Below are 20,631 nucleotides of genomic sequence, written 5' to 3' on the forward strand. Positions count from 1 at the left end.
ACTGCTTGGAAGAAGGAAAGTAATTTATCTATTCTTGTCACAGCCCCTTGATTTTGGCAAGGCCCTCTTGTCTGCAAAGGTCATTGTAAGAGTACACCAGCAAGTCTAACTCTTACAAAATGTTCAAACAGATGCCAGACTCTGAACATCTGTGCCATATCTCCCCACTGCACACCCCTTCACATGCATAAACTACCTTAACCTTCCTACATGACTGTCCCCAAGTAATCTTTCTTCATAAGTTTCTTGGTTGTTGCATAGAAAATGAAATTAAAAAACTATACCTAAAAACTTGAAAGCTAAACAGGTCTTCTCACTAGTTTTTCTCAAGAACCACGTGATACATAGGAGAAACATTCAACACCCACAGTCATTACCTTGCAAGCTCTGAAAAATAACCCACTTAGAGGTGGTTTGTTTTTTTTTTGGATGAATTTTGGAAATTCAAATATCCCAGGATAGGCTATTCCAGTTAGCCAGTTCATGTAAGGCACCATTAAGAGACCTTTTTCCTAGTGGAAAGAGTACTCTGTAGGAAAGGAATCAGAATTCAGTGTAGACCTTTGCTGGTTGGGGAAGCCAAAGGCAGGGCAAAATAAGGGGGGTACAGCACAGATTAGAAGTACTCCTGAAAAAAGTTACTGCTCCATCATTATCACAATTTTATCTCTAGCTGGCTGTGCTATTTAGAGTCAAGATTATTCCCTTGTTCAAGCCACCAGCCAAATAGTCTGGTATATCTGTGCTTAGTGGGAGTTTTCTGAATCTGTGACATTCCTCACAGCAACTGGGGTTTTCTTCTTTAAATCACTCAACATCCCTTTGGTCCTTCAAGTATTAGTTCTTATCCCAAACTCAAACTCAAAACAAGCAGAAAGATTTTTATCATTGAAAGGTATATAGAAGCTCCAAGAATTCATGTTTTCATTGTAATAAATTATAAACCAAGTAGGCATGTTCTTACATCAAATGAAGATAAGATATACTTAACTTTAAAAATACTTTCCATTTGGGAACTGTGTCAATATTAATTTTTTGTCATATTATAAATCCCTTTTGGGTGTGTGTTCTTTATAGTTTGTCTAGTAAAAATACCTTTTTTGTCAAACAGAAAATGTAGTTATTTCCAAAACAAAATGCACTATTTTGCTATATTTGTGACATTACAACTGAATCAGTGGTATAATATACAAAACAATTCTTTCTTTCTTTCTTTCTTTCTTTTTTTGTCTTTTTGCCATTTATTGGGCTGCTCCCATGGCATATGGAGGTTCCCAGGCTAGGGGTCAAATCAGAGCTGTAGCCACCAGCCTATGCCAGAGCCACAGCAATGCGGGATCCAAAACTTCTTATGCAACCTACACCACAGCTCACGGCAATGCCGGATCATTAACCTACTGAGCAAGGGCAGGGATCGAACCCTCAACCTCATGGTTCCTAGTCGGATTTGTTAACCACTGCACCATGACAGGAACTCCTCTTTATGTTTAATCTAATAAATTATTGTATGTTTTGAAAGTTCTCAAATATTTTTAGTAATTTTCATAAATAGTCTTCCTTGTCAGACTCCTTATGTACCATTTAATTTTTAGAATAGTAAAGTTAAATAAAGGAAGTTTTTGTAGGTTTTAAAGCAATATAATTGTATTAAAAGGGTCAAGAAGCAATGGGATGAACTTATTTTTAATTATTAATTTTTGGTAATATTAATGTGATGTTTGATCCAGGGAATACAGGCTTTATAGCCATCTCTCCCTAAGGCTTTCTGAAAGAAAAATATGTGTATATAAAAGGGAAATATAACATTTACAGTTACTGGAGCTTCAACCCCAAGCCCTTATAGCATTTTAGTGATCTGAGCAGGATCCCAAGGAAAACCCTTTTCTATAAGTGAGGTTCCTCCACATTCATTTTCAACCCTCAGGTACAAACTGAAATTTGAAGCTTTACTTAAAGGTTAAAAAGAGTAACAGTCACTTGTGTTCAGAGGCTAGAACAAATTGGCATAAGCTTTTCCACCAAGGCTTTTTTTGAATGTAATAGCTGCCTACAGGCTGGTATGAGAGGAGCCAAAATGCTAGACCCAGTTGATTCTCAAGGGGCTACTGATTGGATAGACTGAGGTCATGTGATGTGCCTGTTTCTGAAAGGTGGATTTTAGGGCTCTGCCCACTGAATCAAGATGCCCAGGTGATTTTTAGGGCACTAAAACTTCAGCACCAACCAATCACTTGGGGTGAGACAGGGTAAAAAGAGAATAATAATTAAGGAAACAAACAAATAAATACATATCAAAGGTCTTGACTGAGCCTCCAGGAATCTACCTTGACAGTTACCTCCATGATATTAAGGCCTCAGAAAAGGAGCAGGGTTTTTGAAACCTCGGTGTTTGAGAAAGACTAGTGAAAAATACATGAAAGAGTGAACCTAATTTGGGGGTCTGCCTTTAATAAATAGATATATTTGAACATGCAAGAACCTGTAATGCTTCAGTATCTTAACAGTGTTTGTTTTACAAGTTACTTCCTAGATCAGCCTTTATTGAATTGTGCCCTTTGGACTTGAGTGGCCAGTACTAGTTACCAGTTAACAGTGGTGTGGAGGGAGGGGGAGCCTGTATGCACATTTTGGGAGAGCAAGTTCATAGCATTTTTTTAGCAACACTTAATTGAAATGCTACTTACAGACAAGAAAGTGTACACTTTGATGAGTTTTCATAAAGTGCAGCATCCAGATACATTAAAAAATACAAACATCCCAGATACCCCGTCATTCTCTTTTAGTCATAACTCCTCACATAACATAACATAACATAACATCCAAGAACTCCCGTTATATGACCTTAACAGTATAGATTACTTTTGTCTGTCTTTAATTTTTATAAATAGATTAATGCATTATATTTTTAATTAGAATCTTAAGAGTTTTATGCATTTCCCATTATTTTTGTTCTGTTTTTACTGTGACTAACTTGTATGTTTCACAATCACACTTCTCATTTGTTAAAGAACTCAATAACAATGTATTGTCATTGCACAAGACAATTTTTAAACAACTTATAAACATTTCATTTTAGGTAAGAGTCCCAGAAATTCCTGTCTGAATCCCAAGACAAATGTTTCTAAATGTTTGGCTATTTGAAAGTTATAAACTAATAATATTGTTAATGCTAATAAATAAAATAAATTGTTCAAAAGCTTAAATATATTTTAATCTAAAATGATTAGGAAAAATGTTAAATGAATGTAATTTCTAATCAGAAAGAGAGACTTGGAAGTATATATTTAGCCCTCTGGCCAAATTGTCCAAAACAAACACTCTTTTATTTTCTACTGAGAGTTGAATTTAGAATCAGAATTAAAAGGCTAAAGAGATCTGTGTAAACTCTGGGAAGATGAAAGACCTGCCAGTTTTTCAGTCAGCCTCTATGAAAGTAAATAAACAGCCTGTACTTTGCTAGGAGAGACAAACTTGAGAAAGTTCATTCTTTGCATATTGAAGGCTTTGCTTAAGAGGAAGATGAGAGCAAGGGGTATGGTGTCCAAGAAATGGTTGGAAGTAAAAGAGCAATTTGAGTTACACTGTAGCCTTATATTCTATTTTTTCACAATCACTGGTAACACTAATATTTTACTACTGTTTTGTTTTTTTACTATCCATTTCCAGTGTATATTAGTTATATGTAATATATACACTGACTAGATACTAAAAACATTGTCAGTATCAAAGTCTCTTCTCTTTGCCCTTTTTTCAATGTACTGTTCCTTTCTTATTTTATCTTTTTTTTTTTTTTTTTTTTTTTTTTGCTATTTCTTCGGGCGGCTTCTGCAACATATGGAGGTTCCCAGGCTAGGGGTCGAATCGGAGCTGTAGCCGCCGGCCTAAGCCAGAGCCACAGCAACGCGGGATCTGAGCCGCGTCTGCAACCTACACCACAGCTCACGGCAACACCGGATGGTTAACCCACTGAGCAAGGGCAAGGGTCGAACCCGCAACCTCATGGTTCCTAGTCGGATTCGTTAACCACTGCGCCACGACGGGAACTCCTCCTTTTTTATTTTAAAATAATCAAGAAAGTGAAGTAAAAAATTGATGCCTCTACTCATGACAGTATTGTTACTACCAAACCATCTGCTTTAGGATACAGTGAATTGTGCATCCTTTTATTTATTTACTTAGTTTTTTGAAATAAAAAAATACAGTTTTCAAGGGACTGCACTTAAAATTTATATAAAAAGTACATAAAGATTTCCCCATAGTACTATTTCATCACGCACTAAAACTTTCAGGCTTATTTTCATTGGGGTTTAATGAAATGGGAGATAAAATTTAGAGGTCCATATAGAGAAATGAATGTCCCTAGATCTCAAAACCCAAACTTAATCAGCTAACCTAGTCAAAGACTGTACTAGTGTTACCAAGTGGAGAACTGGATGGAAGGTTTTGTCAATGTTCTCACTTAGGTTTTCCTAGGAAACATGGAAAAATCTTTCATTTAAGAGCAACCTTCATCAGAAATATATATATATGTGTGTGTATATATATAAATAAATAATTAAATTTCAATTATTTAAGAACAATGAAATATCAAGAGGATTTGATCTGGACATGTGAACAGTAACTGAGACTAAATTTATTATGTGTAGAATATTCACATTTATATGCATGCAAAACTTTGTTATGCAACAGTCATAAAAAAATTTTGGTGGCACTCAACCTGCATAGTTGATAATTATATGTAACATCAATTACCAGAAGCTAACTAGGTCTGCTGGTATAGCACCAATGTTTTTTGGAGATATACAGTATAATCCAGGAGTCTTACTGGTCATCTTTGTTAACCAATAAGACTACAAAGAAAGATTTTCTAGAAATCGAGTTTGGGAATAGCCCAAGCATAAAGTAGCCAGACCTAGAAGGATGTCTCTCCAAATATTCACATTATAACCACTTCAGAAGTTTGAGGAAAGTGGGGATGTCTTGTCCCTATCCAGATATATGAACCAAAATATTTGTGGGTAGAGTGTGGGAATCCACTTTATAATAGGCTTTCCTACAGATTGTTATGCATGCTAAAGTTTCAGAACCACTGCCCTGAGCGTTTTCCATGATTTTTGAAAGTTACCTGTCATTTACTTTTGACATATAGGGAAATGGCTTGCCATTGGTTTTCCTCCCCCACTCCTTTCATCCATACTTTGTTCCTTCCTTCTCTCCTCCCTTCCTCTCCCTCCCCCCTTCTCCCCCTTTCTTCCTAAAGTTTCTAATATTTGTGAAAAATGGGTCAAGCAGGTCCTAACAACTAGAGATTAAAGGCTTATAGTTTAATAAGAGAGATAGGCAAGAAGAAAATTGGTAAATAAAGGTGTTAATGCGCTGTAAGAATGCACTCAGTCAGAACCTTGCTAAAATAATCAATTTGTTTCAGTTTGATGAGAAAAGATGTCTAAATCATGTGTTAAGTGAAAAACAAAGTAAATCAGTGCAAACATCTTTGTTTAAACCATTGTCCATTTAAAAACAGCCCCCATATCTAAAAATATATTGGCTTCCTTATATAAGTATTGTATGGAAATGCATGATACATTCTGCAAGATTGCAGATTACCTATTCATAGCACTCATTCCTATTGAGAAGGAACAATCTCACAATTGGTGAGTGAGGAAGATAGAGTATGGCCCTTTTTATGTGACTGGCAGGAATGTACATCAGTAATATTTATCTCTAGGTAAGCTTGGCCAAATATGAAAAATCTTTAACCTTCACAAAGCCAACTTTTTTTGTTTGTTTTTGTTTTTTGCTTTTTAGGGCCACACCTGTGGTTTATGGAAGTTCCCAGGGTAGGGGTTAAAATGGAGCTGCAGTTGCCGACCACAGCCACAGCAATGCCAGATCCAAGCCACATCTGTGACCCACACCACCACTGAAGGCAACACTGGATCCTTAACCCACTGAGTAAGGCCAAGGATTAAACCTGCATCCTCATGGAAATTACTTGGGTTAGTATTCCGCTGAGCCACAACAGGAACTCCCAAAGGCAGCATTCTTATAACTTGAAGTGTCCATGTTATATATTCACAAAAATTCATCCCTGGTTCATTTTATGTTCCACCACCAAACCTTCAATAAGTATCTACCAAATGGGGATTAAAATCATGGCACATTCATTTTATTTGTAGAAAATATTTAATGTATATTAAAGGTGGACATAGCCTATTGAAATGGAAAATACTCAAAATTTATCAAGAAGTATATTTTTGAATTCTTCTATGTACCAAAAACTGATGAAACATTTAACAATGAATGAAACAGACAAATTTATAGTGTCTACCCTCTAGTAGAATTTAAAGGTCTAGTGGAGAATGCTGCTCAGACACTAGTTACAATAAAGTGTTAGGTTTATAGGAGTGTAGAGCAAGGGCATTTACTTTACAATATAACCTCATTTTTCTTTTTCAATATTATAAATATAGGAACAATGCAAAATTATCAGAATTATCAGGATTAAAATATGGTTTTATCTTAACTTTTTAGTTGTAAAGTTTAATTTACATTTTAATATAAAAATAAAATTCATTACATTAATACAAGATTTTTTTTTCTTCTAAAGTTTGCTGACATGGAGTATTTCTTGGAGTATAAAATCAATAAATTACATATTATCAGATGAGAATATAGAAACTAAAATTATTAATTTTTTTTAAAATTTATATGTTTTCCCTGTCACTCCAAGCAACAGATTTTCTCTAAACCATTTTTATTTTTTATTTTTTTAATTTTTTGCTTTTTAGGGCTGCCCCTGTAGCATATGGAAGTTCCCAGGCTAAGGGTTGAATCTGAGCTGTAGCCACTGGCCTACACCATATACATAGCAGTGAGGGATCCAAGCTGTGTCTGTGACCTATACAACAGATCATGGCAACGTCAGATCTTTAACCCACTGAGGAAAGCCAGGGATTGAACTTATGTCCTCATGGATGCTAATCAGATTCGTTTCCACTGAGCCACAGTGAGAACTCCTCAAAACCTTTTTTTTTAATTTTTAAATTTTTTTGCTTTTTTTTTTAGGGCCACACCTGTGGCATATGGAGGTTCCCAGGCTAGGGGTCTAATTGGAGCTGTAGCCTCAGTCCTACACCAGAGCCACAGCAACACAGGATCTGAGCCACATCTGTGAGTACACCACAGCTCACAGCAATGCCAGATCCTTGACCCACTGTTTGAACCTGCAACCTTGTGGTTCCTAGTTGGATTTATTTCCACTGCGCCATGACAGGAACTCCATAAACCATTTTTAGTAACAGTAATGCAACTCACTGTTATTGAGCAAGGGAGGGCATTTTTATAAGTATTTTGAATATATGGTGTCGTAGTTCTCACATGATTAATACGATGTCTTGTAAGTTGTCATTTTACTGTGATTAAGGGAGAGTAAATGACTTAACAGGTGTTGAGAAGTTAGTTTCATATAGACTAGAAGATAAACATTACTCTGCTAAGCCTCCTTTTTATTACAACATTGTTTGCTGTTGCAATAATATGTGACTTCCTTACCAAAAAAGTGTATTAATTTATTCATTGTTTATTGATGGCCCACTCAATGTTAGCTACTATAATTAAACCCTGGAAATAAACATGAACAAAATAGTGGCACATTCCTAATCTTTGAAAGTTATATCCTAGCGGAATGATTGTGATTACAAATTAAATACATAAACAGATTTTGAAATATTTTAGATGTTAAGTGGTATAAAAATAGCAAACTACACTGGGAATTCCAGTGCTGGGAATATAATTTAAATGAGGTGGTCAATGTAGGCCATATGGAAAAAGATATGTGATTCATTTGGGTATCTGTGAGACTAGCATTTGAGGTAGAGAAACAGCCAGTGCAAATGTTGTGAGGCAAGAATATGTCCGATTTTTAGTAGAACAGCATAAAGATGGTATGGTCAGAGCATATTTAGTGAGAAAGAGAGTAAATGATATGTGATGAAAGCAGTAAGAAATCAGATCCTGCAGGCCTGAGGCAAACTGAAAATGTTTGAGGGGTTTTAATGAGCGAAGTGACTTGAGCTGACTATTATCTAACAATGTCACTTGGCTACAATTGTGTAAATGGGCTATTGGCAAGGGTAGAAGCTGATGGAGAATTTTAAATCATTCAGGGGGCAGATGATGGTAGGTTGGTACTTACTGGCGTATCCACGGTGGGAAAGGTAAGAAGTAGGTCCTGCATACATTTTTAAGTTATATGCAATAAAATTTCCTTAAAGATTAGATCTGAAGTGTGAAAAGAACCAAGGATTAAAGGTGACCCCAAGGTTCTTGGCCTGAGCAATGGAAAGAATTGTGCTACTATTAAAAAGACTGTGGAATAGTTTTGTGAGGAAGGAGATGAGAATTCCATTTTTGCAGAGGTTACATTTAAAATGCTTATTAGCTACTGGGTAGCTAATAAAAATTATTTTAAAGTTACTAATAACTATTATAGTTAAATAAAAACTGTAATAATTAAACAACTATATATTATTGTCATATAATTAAATAGTAACCCTACAGTCACTGTAGTTGTAGTTATCACTTAAGCATAGTTATTATATAAACAGTTGGTGTAGATTCTGGACTTCAGAGGTCCTGACTGGAGATAGGCATTGGGAGTCATGACATTAAGGACATTTTTAAAACCATGAGATTAGACAAGATCATCAAGGAAGTAAGTATGAAGAAGAGAAGATGACCGTGATCTGATCTGAAGGCCACCCCCATTTTTAGTTGGGGGAAAAAGGGAGAAACTAGAAAATGAGAATGAGAAGAAATGGATAGTATGGGAAGAAAATTAAGAGAGATTGTTTTAGAAAACTAAGAGAGTCTTAAAAAGATCAATGCTTTAAAGGCAGGAGTTCCTGTCATGGCGCAGCAGAAACAAATCTGACTAGGAACCATGAGGTTACAGGTTCAATCCCTGGCCTCACTCAGTGAGTTAAGGGTCTGGCGTTGCAGTGAGCTGTGGTGTAGGTCGCAGATGCAGCTCAGATCTGGCGTTGCTGTTGTTGTGGCATAGACGGGCAGCTACAGCTCTGATTAGACCCTTAACCTGGGAACCTCCATATTAGACCCCTAACCTGGGAACCTCCATATGCTGTGGGTGCAGCCCTAAAAAATGACAAAAAAAAAAAAAAGACAAAGAAAAGAGATGCAAAAGGTAGGTTAAGGTATGGACTAAGAAAAAGCATTGCTTTTAGTAATATAAGTGTCACTGGTGATTTTAAAAATGGCTAAATTTGAGTGGTGACGGCAAAAGCTTGAATGAGGTGGGCTTAGAAAAATTGGAATGAAAGGATAGGCAAAAGTGAACAGATACAATTCAAAAAGTGGACACTTTAGATGCATAGCAAGTAATTCCTGACTTTCCAGGAAAAATGATTTATTTTTTTCTTCCCTAGAATTGATTTAAATCTTGACAGTCTTTCCCATTTTCTTTTCTTCTTTTTTACCCCTAAATTATTATATCTTACTTGAAGGTATTGAGATCCTGGAGTTTATTAAATTGCTTGCCACCAGCCAATAGGATGAAAGTTATCCCGTATTGTCTTTCCTCTTGTTCAGAGAGCTAAAAAATTATTAATATTTTCTGGTTTTAATATTGAAAATGGAGTAGTTTGTCTCTTTTAATGTTTTGTTCTCCAAAGTAACTAAACAGTATGTTTTTTATACTTCCGGTCTTTTCACTTTAATTTTACTTTGGTCTCATTTCTAAAAATGGGACTCATGCCCAGAAATTCTCCAAGCAAAACCTGGCTTTTAAATATAATGTTTAACTTTAACTACAGACTTTGTAGATCTAAATAAGGTTATCTTATGGGATTTGATGATTTTTTCAAATAGCACCTTATTTCATTTGACCTGATTTTTTTTTAAGCTTCTCATGGCATTCAATAGTGATTACAGGGGAACAGAAAAAGACCTTTGAGAATTCCTATTTATATTACATCGAAGAGAGGACTGGATGAAAGATTTCTTGCATGAGCCCTCTAAAGAGGAAAGTATAATAGTATTAATTTAAGTGTCATATTTTAACTCTAATTCAATCTGGGGTATCCACCTTATTAATAGTCTTTTCTGCCACTAATTTATCCCATCGGCCTTGCATTTGGATGTTCATTTATGTTCTCTAAGTTAGAGAAACATGTGGTGAATTTCCCTACATAGCCTCTCATAAATCAGAAACCTGAGTTTGGGCCCTACTCTGCCTGTTACATGTGGTATGGCCTTAAACATAAAAGTAACCTTTTTGTTTTTGCATCAACACAAAAATATATGTTTTCACATTTAGGGGGTCAAAATAGCATAGAGGTTAAGAATTTGGACTTTGGAAGTTCCTCTTATGCCTCAGCAGGTTAAGAACCCGACATAGTGTCCATGAGGATGCCGGTTTGATCCCTGGTATCATTCAATAGGTTAAGGATCTGGGGTTTCTGGCATAGGTCACAGATGTTGCTCAGATCCAGTGTTGCTGTGGCTATGGAGTAGGCTGGCGGCTGCAGTTCTGGTTCAGTCTCTAGGCCTGGGAACTTCATGTGCCCCAGGTGAGGCCTTAAAAAGAAAAGAAAAAAAGAAAAATGGTATGTGGGCTTTGGAGGCAGATATATGGTTAGCACATCCAAAACACCCCTAAAAGGACAAAATATGTAGTAGCAATCTAACAATATTAGTCATATTAAAAAATAATGTTAGGGGAATAACAGACAGGGCCTTTATATGTTATCTTTAAAGATACGGGGAAATCCGTTGTTTCCATAGATCTAATTTGAGTTTTCTTTTTCTTTTCGTTGGATCATTTTGTTTCCATCATGCAAATAATACATGTTTTCCCGGCTTCACAGCTGGCAGTAAAAATTAACAACATATGAGCTGAATGTAAAACAAAAGCTTCTTTCATTGCTGTACAATTTGATTTTTCTTTTCCCGTCACCATCCATAAATTGTGTGTGTTTATTGGGGGAAGGGGACAAATTATAAAATTTGTGACTTTTCATAACATTATTAGTATGTCCAGGATATAACATAATGACTTTAAGAATAATTAAGTACAAAATAAAGGGAGAGAGAAAAAGTTCTGCTCAGAATGACTTGCGTGTATGAACTGATCCTGGTTCAATCAGATCAAGGTCACTGGGTTGGAACCCCATATGGACCAATTAGTTTCAAACAGTGTAAAGGTGATGTTTTTTAGTCATGGATTGTACCTCTGACCCGGGTCAGCTGTGTACAGAAAGCCTGCTGTGTGTCACAGAGGGGACTCCTAGATTATTCATGTCTCAGCGCAAATTAATCACAACTGCTGGATGCAAAAAGAGTTTATCCGTCCTGATGGTGTCAGGAGCACATATAGTTATGAGCGAAGGATACAAAGTTCCAGAAAAGGCTACATATTATTCCAGCACTATTGTCTTTAATGCAGAGCAGAGACTCAGAAATATTTTCTGCCATGAACCACTCTGGCAATCTGCTTTCAGATGAAAATGTAAATACATAAAACAAATTCCATAACATTATAAAGGAAATCTAATATATTGAAAGTTATCAAATATTAAAAAACAAAGTATTTCTTCTAAATCAACACTTTATATAACATGATTTCACGATGTATTAATTATAATAATTTCAATGTAGTAATTATAATAATTTCAATGTAGTAATTAGCATAAGTGATATTTCAAAATATTTTTAGTATTAATATGAAGTGAATTTTCTTGGTGCACACTCACTGGTATTATTAAATATCACTATGGTTTGTCACCTACCCTTTCAATTGATGAAAAATGCTAAATTACAACTAGAAAAAGGTGAAAAATTATCTTCTAGAGGCCCAGTATTGAACAACCAAAGATATCTATCTGAATTGCTTATAAATGTTCATGGCCAAATATTGTTTTATCTAGGAAAGCACTTCAGGATTTAAAATAAAATATTTAACTTTTAGTTGATTTCAAAATATAACTATTGCAACAATAGGGGAAATATATCAATAAAAATTATGGGAGAATTTGAATTTATTTCAAAAAATATGTATTATATATAAATGTATATACTATAGAATTATACTGATTATTTTTTTCCAAATTTTGGAGGAGATTTTCTAGAAGTCACTTGAGATAAAATCTTCCTTTAAATAAAAATTTTGCATTGCTATATAGTAAGATGAATTTTTAAAAAACAGAAAGTCAATATTTAGTGTTAAGAGTTGGTGTTCACCTATTCATAACATGACTGTGTGGAAATTTCCTAAGACAATTTATTGGAAAAATAAGTTGTCATCAATTTTTAAAAATGAATAGGAGAAAAAAAGCAAGAATGAAAACATATCCCTAATATGGGAATATTAATTTTACTTGAATAGCATATTTATGCCTCAGTAATATTTAAATTTCCATTGCTACTAAAAATATCTTATTGAAATCATCTCTGTCCCATATAGGATTCTTTTGAGGGCTTTCCATGAGCAACAAATGTAGCCTTAATCTATTAATTTTATGTAGAATTATGAATTATTTGGGGAATTAATTATTAGTGTGGAATGAGAAGAGATGAAAGGGATGATAATAAATACAGTATGTTATTTGAGTTATGAATCTTTTTCTGTCTTTTATTGAAACGTTTTATCAGCATTAACTCAGTGTCTTCACTTAATTTTCTAACTGTATTTAAACACTGTGATTTCTTATAATATGCAATGACAGATACAAAGTTTATTACAGTGATTTTTTTTAAAAATATGCAATGGGTTTGAGGACAGGAAAGCAAAAATTGGTAAAGCATCTTTGGACTTTCATTTCCTTGTGTTTTCCAAGGGTCCTTCAATTTTAAAGCAGTTCTTCTTTCTGGAATGGTACCAGTTCAAAAAGAATTCTTATATATAGTATGAGAAATGACACTCCTAAAGGACCCTATAACATATCAAGTGTTAATATTATTTTATTCTTTTTTAGGCCGAACAGGACAATGGCCACCCTCTTCCTGCTTTTGCCAGTCTACATATTGAAATACTGGATGAGAACAATCAGAGCCCATATTTCACAATGCCCAGTTATCAAGGCTATATTCTGGAATCTGCCCCAGTGGGAGCAACTATTTCCGACAGTCTAAATTTGACCACCCCTCTAAGAATTGTAGCTCTCGACAAGGACATAGAAGATGTAAGTTAAATATAAATTGTGCTCTTGTTTTCTTAACACATCTCTTGGTATATTTATGCCAATAGGAGACATTATGAAGACATGGTTACATGAACTATGGAATAGAGAAAAAAAGTGCAAGTGAGAGTCTTGGTGTGGTAATTTCAATTTCATTATCAAGAATATTATTTTTTTAAAAGTAAATTTGAATCAGCAACTGTTCTTTTTCAGTTTACAGATATTCAGTATAAGGAAGAAAATGAATGTTTCACTTGCAGTTTGCTAAAGTACCAGGGCAATCTTTTTAATTAATATGAGTTAAAAACTATATAATTACAGATAGGGAAAAAGAATGGCATTGCTCAATAAATATAAAAATATCATGAAGGCCGTTCTAGACTGTGATTTGGGGAAATTTTATGATAGTATGTTATTAAAGAAAACACCTTTTGGGGCAGTTGAGCCACCCGCACTTCCACTAGTGACTGTGTTGAACTAATACTCTTCCACTCAATGTATCATTGTCCTCTTTTTTTCTGATACTGACACTAGCTAAAGGAATGGGAAACCATCAAGACAGGCAGGTCAGAGTATTTTCCCTCCTTAGCTAGAATGATTGCTACAGGAAGTGGACAGAAAATCTTTACCAGTCCAGTCAGAGTCCTCCCAGGAAATGAAAGGAAAACAAAATTGGAGCTGGAAGACTTTGGCATCAGGAATTAAAGAAGTGGAGATGACTCTGAAGCCATTGTAACTGAGTCTGCTGACATCAAGGAGAAATCCCATTAGTGGTGGGAAAGAATGGAGCCTGACATTCTCTGTGTGACTGCAGAAAAGTCCTGCTGAGTTCCTATTTTTAGGTTACAATATCCCCCAGAACTATACTAATTCCTAAAGATTTTCCTTTTATTCTCTTACCTACCACAGTATTTCCCAAAATATCTTTTAAAAAAAAAATGGCACTTGCAGCTTTTTTTTTTTTTTTTTTTTTTTTGCTATTTCGTGGGCTGCTCCCACGGCATATGGAGGTTCCCAGGCTGGGGGTCTAATCAGTGCTGTAGCCACCTGCCTACGCCAGAGCCACAGCAACGCGGGACCGAGCCGCGTCTGCAACCTACACCACAGCTCACGGCAACGCTGGATCATTAACCCACCGAGCAAGGGCAGGGACCGAACCTGCAACTTCATGGTTCCTCGTCGGATTCGTTAACCACTGCGCCACGACGGGAACTCTGGCACTTGCAGCTTTAAAAGTCATGATTCAGCAATTTTTCCCATTTCAGTAGTGTCTGATAAAATTTTCTGTGATGATAGAATTATTCTGTACCTATGCTGTCCAATAGGTACAGAATAGGTAGCCACTAACGATATGTGGCTATAGAGCACATGAAATGTAACTAGACTGAAAATACAGTTTTAACATTTTGTGTAATTATTTTGAATGTGAATGGTCACATGTCACTAATTGGACAGGACAGCCCTAGAATGTCCCCCAAATCTTGTTTAGTAAATTGCAAGAGCACTTCCAGATCTTTTTCTCCTTTCTGGAAAATTTTGTAACACTTAGTAGAGGCTGTGATGACCCTTGGGTGTGCTCCACTTCTCAGCAGATATTTTATTTTACTCTATATCTTTCTCTACATTCTTCTCTTTTCTCATCCTGTCTTTTTTGTTCTTCTTAATCTCCCCTCTTCTTTTGCCATGTTTTAAACGATAGCTGACTTACATTGAGTTCTTAACACCTGTCAGACCATATAGTAACTGCTTTATCTTGCATTAATTTCCTTAAATCTCACAGCAAACATAAAAGATGCAGTTTTGCATATTGCGGAAGGGGTTATTTAAGCAATTTTAAATGCCTTACTCTGATCACAGAGTTAATAAATGATGGAGTTGGACCTTCAGCCAAGGTCTATGGGAAATAAAAACATTTATTTTAATCACTAGTCTAGAAAGACCCTTTCTATTTTATATAGTCTGACTGCAGTGTTACTCTGACAACAGCTGTTAATGCCTAGAATATCTCCCTAGAAAAGTGCATATACATACACAATATCTCATCCCAGATAAGAGTGTATGGACCCCATAAAATTAAATGGGTTTCATAAGTCACAGGTCATTTAGTGAATACTCACCAGAAAATTCACAGAGCAACCTTAATAAGTTTTATCCAGGCTAAGCTAATATATTTTGAAGGCCTGGTGATATCCCACAAATTTTGGTGTGGATTTTACCTCATTTCTTAATTTGAATCTATAATCATCCTTTAATCAGTGACTAGTCAATTTGGAAATTTGTAGTAGTTTAAGCCAAACCTTCCTGAACACAGTGGTTAGCACAAGTTAAATCCTGATGACAAAATGTTGTTTTACTCTTTCCGTAATAACAAAATGTATGTATTTGTACTTTCTTGGTGCATTTATATTATTTACTGGTTGCATACTAAATCCTATGCTTGGTTGTGTACTTTCTTATTTTACTGGATTGTCATTCACTTCGAAATGAACAGATGTTAAAATTATATTCTAAGGGACTTTGTAAAAGATAGTGCGACTTACTGCTGAGTTGGGGTGGAGAGAGCACTTTGTGCTTTAGAGTTAGATAGATCCAGGTTTGACTGTGAATCTACCACATGACAGCTGTAAAGCACTGTGAGCCTTATACTTGACAGTTGCTACCTTTTGTTCAAATGCCTATGATCCAAAAAGATACATGGTTCAGTCACTGCTGCCTTGGTCTGCTCCTTCACTTGGGGCTGGTGGGAATGGGGAGGGAGAGAAAAGCTCCTTTAGAAGATGCCATGTAAATTGAGTAGAATAATTGATATGTTTTGTAGACATGTCAAGTAATTCAACAATGCGTATCTGGCCACTTGTTCATCATTTAGATCCATTTACTTTTCAGTAGTACCTGCAATGAGTGATTGTCTTTAGGTACCTAGAGAGTGAACAAGTATGTCTAATCTCTAGTGACAAAATTTTCTAAAATACTGCATACAAGTTATATATATCTATACTTTAAGTCCAAAGAATATTAAACAGTTTAATCCAACTTCCTATACTATGTGAAACGTTATCTGGAAGTCCATTCTTCAGGAATTGATGTTATACTTCATAGCACCATTCAAGCTGAAAACCTAGGAGTTGTCCTTGATTTTTGTTTACTTGTGATAATGAATAAATCTTCAAATTCTCCCTGTTTTGTCATCTGCATCTTTCTTGACTCTTTTTTCTCTCTATTCTTACAACCTACTCATCTTTTATTAGAATTGATTCCTGATGTCCTTTCTTCCATTTTTTCTTGCTCAAATCTATCTTTCACTCAGCCAACTAGAGTTATTTATTCAAAAACTCAATCTGACTATATCACACTTCTGCCTAATATACTTCCATGAAGTATATACTTCCAATATACCTCTCCCTGCAGAAGAAATTTTAAGCTCATGTACATGGATTTCTGTTATTTGATACCTGAACATTTATGCAGCTTCATTTTCTGAAATTTCTGTTTCATCTATAACATTTAGCGACTACTTGTAGTTTCTTGTGTTATGCCAAACCGCTGTCTAATTACCTTTGCTATATTTTCTTTTTTGCAATTTCATCTTTCATTCCACAAGCTGGCTTGGTTAACTTATGCTCAGAGTTTGGAATTCAGCTCCTACATCCCCTCATTTAAGATTCATTTCTAGATTATGCATTCTTTCAGTTGAATTGCATGTCTCTTTTTGGTACATTTCTTTAAAGTTAACCTTATATCACTATATATGTCCTTCTCCCTCATTGAGTTTAAATCCCTTGGGATAGGTCCTAGATCTTAATAATTTTTGTATCTTGACTGTCTAACACAGTTCCCAGAACTTAGTAAGTTCTAGTAATTGTTTAATGAGCTAATATGTTCAGGCATGAATAAAAGAATGAAGATATCTGACGAAAACATCTATTCTAATGATATTGAATTAACTGTGTCACAATATGGTCCATTCCATGGTTGAAAAACTAACTCCCAGAAAGTGCTTCATTTTATTTGATTGAAACCAACATTCTAGGAACTTAACCTTTATTCTTTATATCTTCCATTTGACAGTACACAGACTAAATCTTTTGATTAGTGATTGATATGTTTGAAGATTAATTTATGTCTTTCTGAATCCTATTTTTTTTTCAGGTCAAGTGCTATTTATTTTTAAAAAGTAAAATATAATTCATTGCTAGATTGTTTTAAGATCTGAATTAACAAAAGGAAATTTCAAGGCCCTTTCAATTTGCAGTCAAGAATTTTACTGCAGGGTAAATTCCAGTAGGTTTTAAATGTCAGAATTAATGAAATTAATCAGCATAGGGATAAAGAACTGTCACCTCATACAGGTGTTGCTAACAGAAATGGAGATAAAGCATCAAGCATGAAAAGAGAAGTTGTCACTTCAGGAGTTGGTTTTCCTGAGCAGACCTCTTCCACAAGGCAGATGCCAAGAAGAGGACAGACTTAGATCTGTTTCTCTAAAAATTAAGTTGTTTTCTTCCATCAATTCAGTAGAAAGTAAGACAAAGTTTTAGGATATAGGAGCAGAGATATGTGATTTGTGATGTTATTAGCAGCGTATATTTGAGTGAGAAGGAATCTTGTCTTTTTTTTTTTTTTTTTTTGGTTTCTTTAAGGCTGTACCAGTGGCATATGGAGTTTCCCAGGCTAGGGGTCCAGTTGGAGCTGTAGCTGCTGATCTGCGCCAGAGCCATAGCAACACAGGATCTGAGCCATGTCTGCAACCTACACCACAGCACATGGTAACGCTGGATCCTTAACCCACTGAGTGAGGCCAGGGATGGAACCCACATCCTCATGGATGCCAGTTAGGTTCATTAACTGTTGAGCTATGACGAGAACTCCAGAGTGAGAAAGAATCTTAATGTCCAGGGAAACTGAGAAAAACTAAATTAAAATACTTGTACTAATGTACCTTTTCTGTAGATATCAACGTATACATGTAATATATACGTGAATCACATTTATAAGTTTTCTCAACCATTATTACCTTGTAGTTACAAAATAGTTCAGAATATAGGTAGAGCAGGTAATGCACAAGAGACATGTCTGTTACAACCAGGTTTTCAGTGGAAGAATCACTAAAGCTTAGTTATTGAATTCTGGTTTAAAAAAAAAAAAAACAGGGAAGAATTATTATTTTGAGGTTATGCTTTTGGCTTGCAATTCCATGTCAATTCAAATCCCTGTATTGTGTTATTATTTCAAAATAAATATATCCTTGAAATGTAATATAATACATTCTTAAAGGTATAATAATGTACCTATACACTTTATAAATATTGTTATACTATCATATATATGCTATGTTGTATCAGAATACTAAGAAAAAATACACCTTGGAAAAAATTATTAGTTTAAATGTACTAAATATTTTTGTTTGTCCGTTGGTTCGTTAGTTTTACTAGTGGACACTTATATGCCATATATAGTTGAGGTCATTTATAGTTACACTTTTTAATTTAATATTTAATTTGTACATAGGTTCTACCTGGTGGAGTTCCTGTAGGTACTAGTTGTTAGTTTTGTGTTCTTTTGTTGATTGCTGTGGTTCATTTCCTTGTTCTCTTTCCTTTCTACTAAAAAAAAAAACCAAAAAACAAAAAAAAGCAGTTACTTCACTTATAAAGACCCCAAACTATTAATATGATGTAAATAAATTTAAATTATGTATGTATTTTAATAGTAATAATTTAAATTTATTTACATCTTGTTGATTTTAATATTTTGAAATTATAGAGAATCCAAACTGAATGTGGACTTAAAAATTATTTATTTTTTTTAGTCCAGAAAACATTAATAATTCATAACCACATTCTTTCAGCAAGATTCTAACCTTGGGGTTGAAACTTTTTGAACAAGGTACTTCAGAGCAGTACTGTCAACTAGTTCAAACTGTCAGATGAGATTAAATTTTTATCATTTTCTTGTTATGCTTTGTAGCATATGTATGCACATAAGTATGCATACATATATGTGTACACATATAAATTACTGTGTTGTGTGTGCATGTATATGAGAATGAACATAATCTTGTTTGTGTAAGTGTGATATCATCTTTTGAGTCTCCTTGGAAACCCAAAGTTGGTTTTAAATCCAATAAACTGTCATACTTGAACATATTTCTTCTATGTGATGGGATTTTTAAATTTAAGATTCATCTGTTAGGTTTCCTTTGTGTTTCTATTTGTGTTCACTTTATTCATTTTATCCATACTCTGAGTAAATATCAGAGTTTATTTTAACCTCCCAGAAAATGACACAAAAATAAACAAAATAATATATTCTGGTATATTCTGAATGTATACTTTACAGTAAAATTAAATTAAATTAAATTACCTTATTTCAGGATAAAAAGATTATTATATTAATCAGCCTTCTGTGTACATTTTGATGTAGAAAAACAATATTTATTTTAAATAAACTTATAGACACAAACACTGCATAAAATATACTGTCTCTGTCAGAACAATAAGCCAGAACATTATCATCTATTTCCACTTACAGTATACCACACTTGAAACTAGTACTATCCTTACAAACGAGTGATAACTGGTAAACATTTCCAAATCTGCCTTTTTAAATTCTTGGACTTAAATACCCAGACAGGAGTTCCCTTCGTGGCTCAGCAGTTAACGAACCTAAGATCCATGAAGATATGGGTTCAATCCCTGGCCCCGCTAGTGGGTTAAGGATCTGGCGTTGCCATGAACTGTGGTGTAGGTCACAGACATGGCTCAGGTCCCAAGTTGCTGTGGCTGTGGCGTAGATGGGCAGCTACAACTCCAATTGGACCCCTAACTTGTGAACCTCCATATGCCATGGGTGTGGCCCTAAAAAGCAAAAAAAAAAATAAAAAATAAATAAATAAACCCAGACACTCATCGACAGTACCTATGTGATGTGTGCTATATTACATAGATTTTAAAAGGTTGATATTTTAAATGTTAATAAACTTAAAAATTTATATCTTAGAAATTAAATGTGCAGGTTAAATTAGAATTAGCTGTAATATGCCTTGTGCAATACAACCATTATGTATTATTATTTTATATATATATATAAATCAATCTGAAGTTCTGGAAAATATTATTTTAGTCTCCAGCTAGTTATTATAAAAGGACTTGAAGTGAAGACAATTAAGTTATCAAAAGGTGTTTAATGCTTCTAGTTATCAAATATGACAGTCTGTTTATGAAGTCCTGATAATCATCTTAAAATGGGAAGCACTTAACAATGAAAATCTTGTTGCTTTCATTAATTGGTTATCAGTGTAGTTTGTGACATAAACATATTCTACTGCAATCACATATGCATACACTGGTTTACAACCCAACACTCATTGAAGTAATGCATGATAGCAGTTCCTGGTATTAAAAAATGCTTAAAACTTAGTGAGTATATGAATGAA

General features: G+C 34.6%; 1 protein-coding gene across 7 annotated transcripts in view; it reads left to right on the top strand.

Annotated features, from left to right (window-relative positions):
- PCDH15 (protocadherin related 15) overlaps positions 1 to 20,631 on the top strand; it is a 734,454-nt gene that overhangs the window by 412,626 nt on the left and 301,197 nt on the right. For all 7 annotated transcript variants that reach the window (XM_047760762.1, XM_047760764.1, XM_047760769.1 and 4 more), the window contains one exon: positions 12,993 to 13,199. In XM_047760762.1, coding sequence (XP_047616718.1) covers positions 12,993 to 13,199 — 207 coding nt within the window. The remainder of the gene's footprint in view (positions 1 to 12,992; positions 13,200 to 20,631) is intronic.

Source organism: Phacochoerus africanus, chromosome 15, assembly GCF_016906955.1.
Source record: "Phacochoerus africanus isolate WHEZ1 chromosome 15, ROS_Pafr_v1, whole genome shotgun sequence".
NCBI classification, from domain to species: domain Eukaryota; kingdom Metazoa; phylum Chordata; class Mammalia; order Artiodactyla; family Suidae; genus Phacochoerus; species Phacochoerus africanus.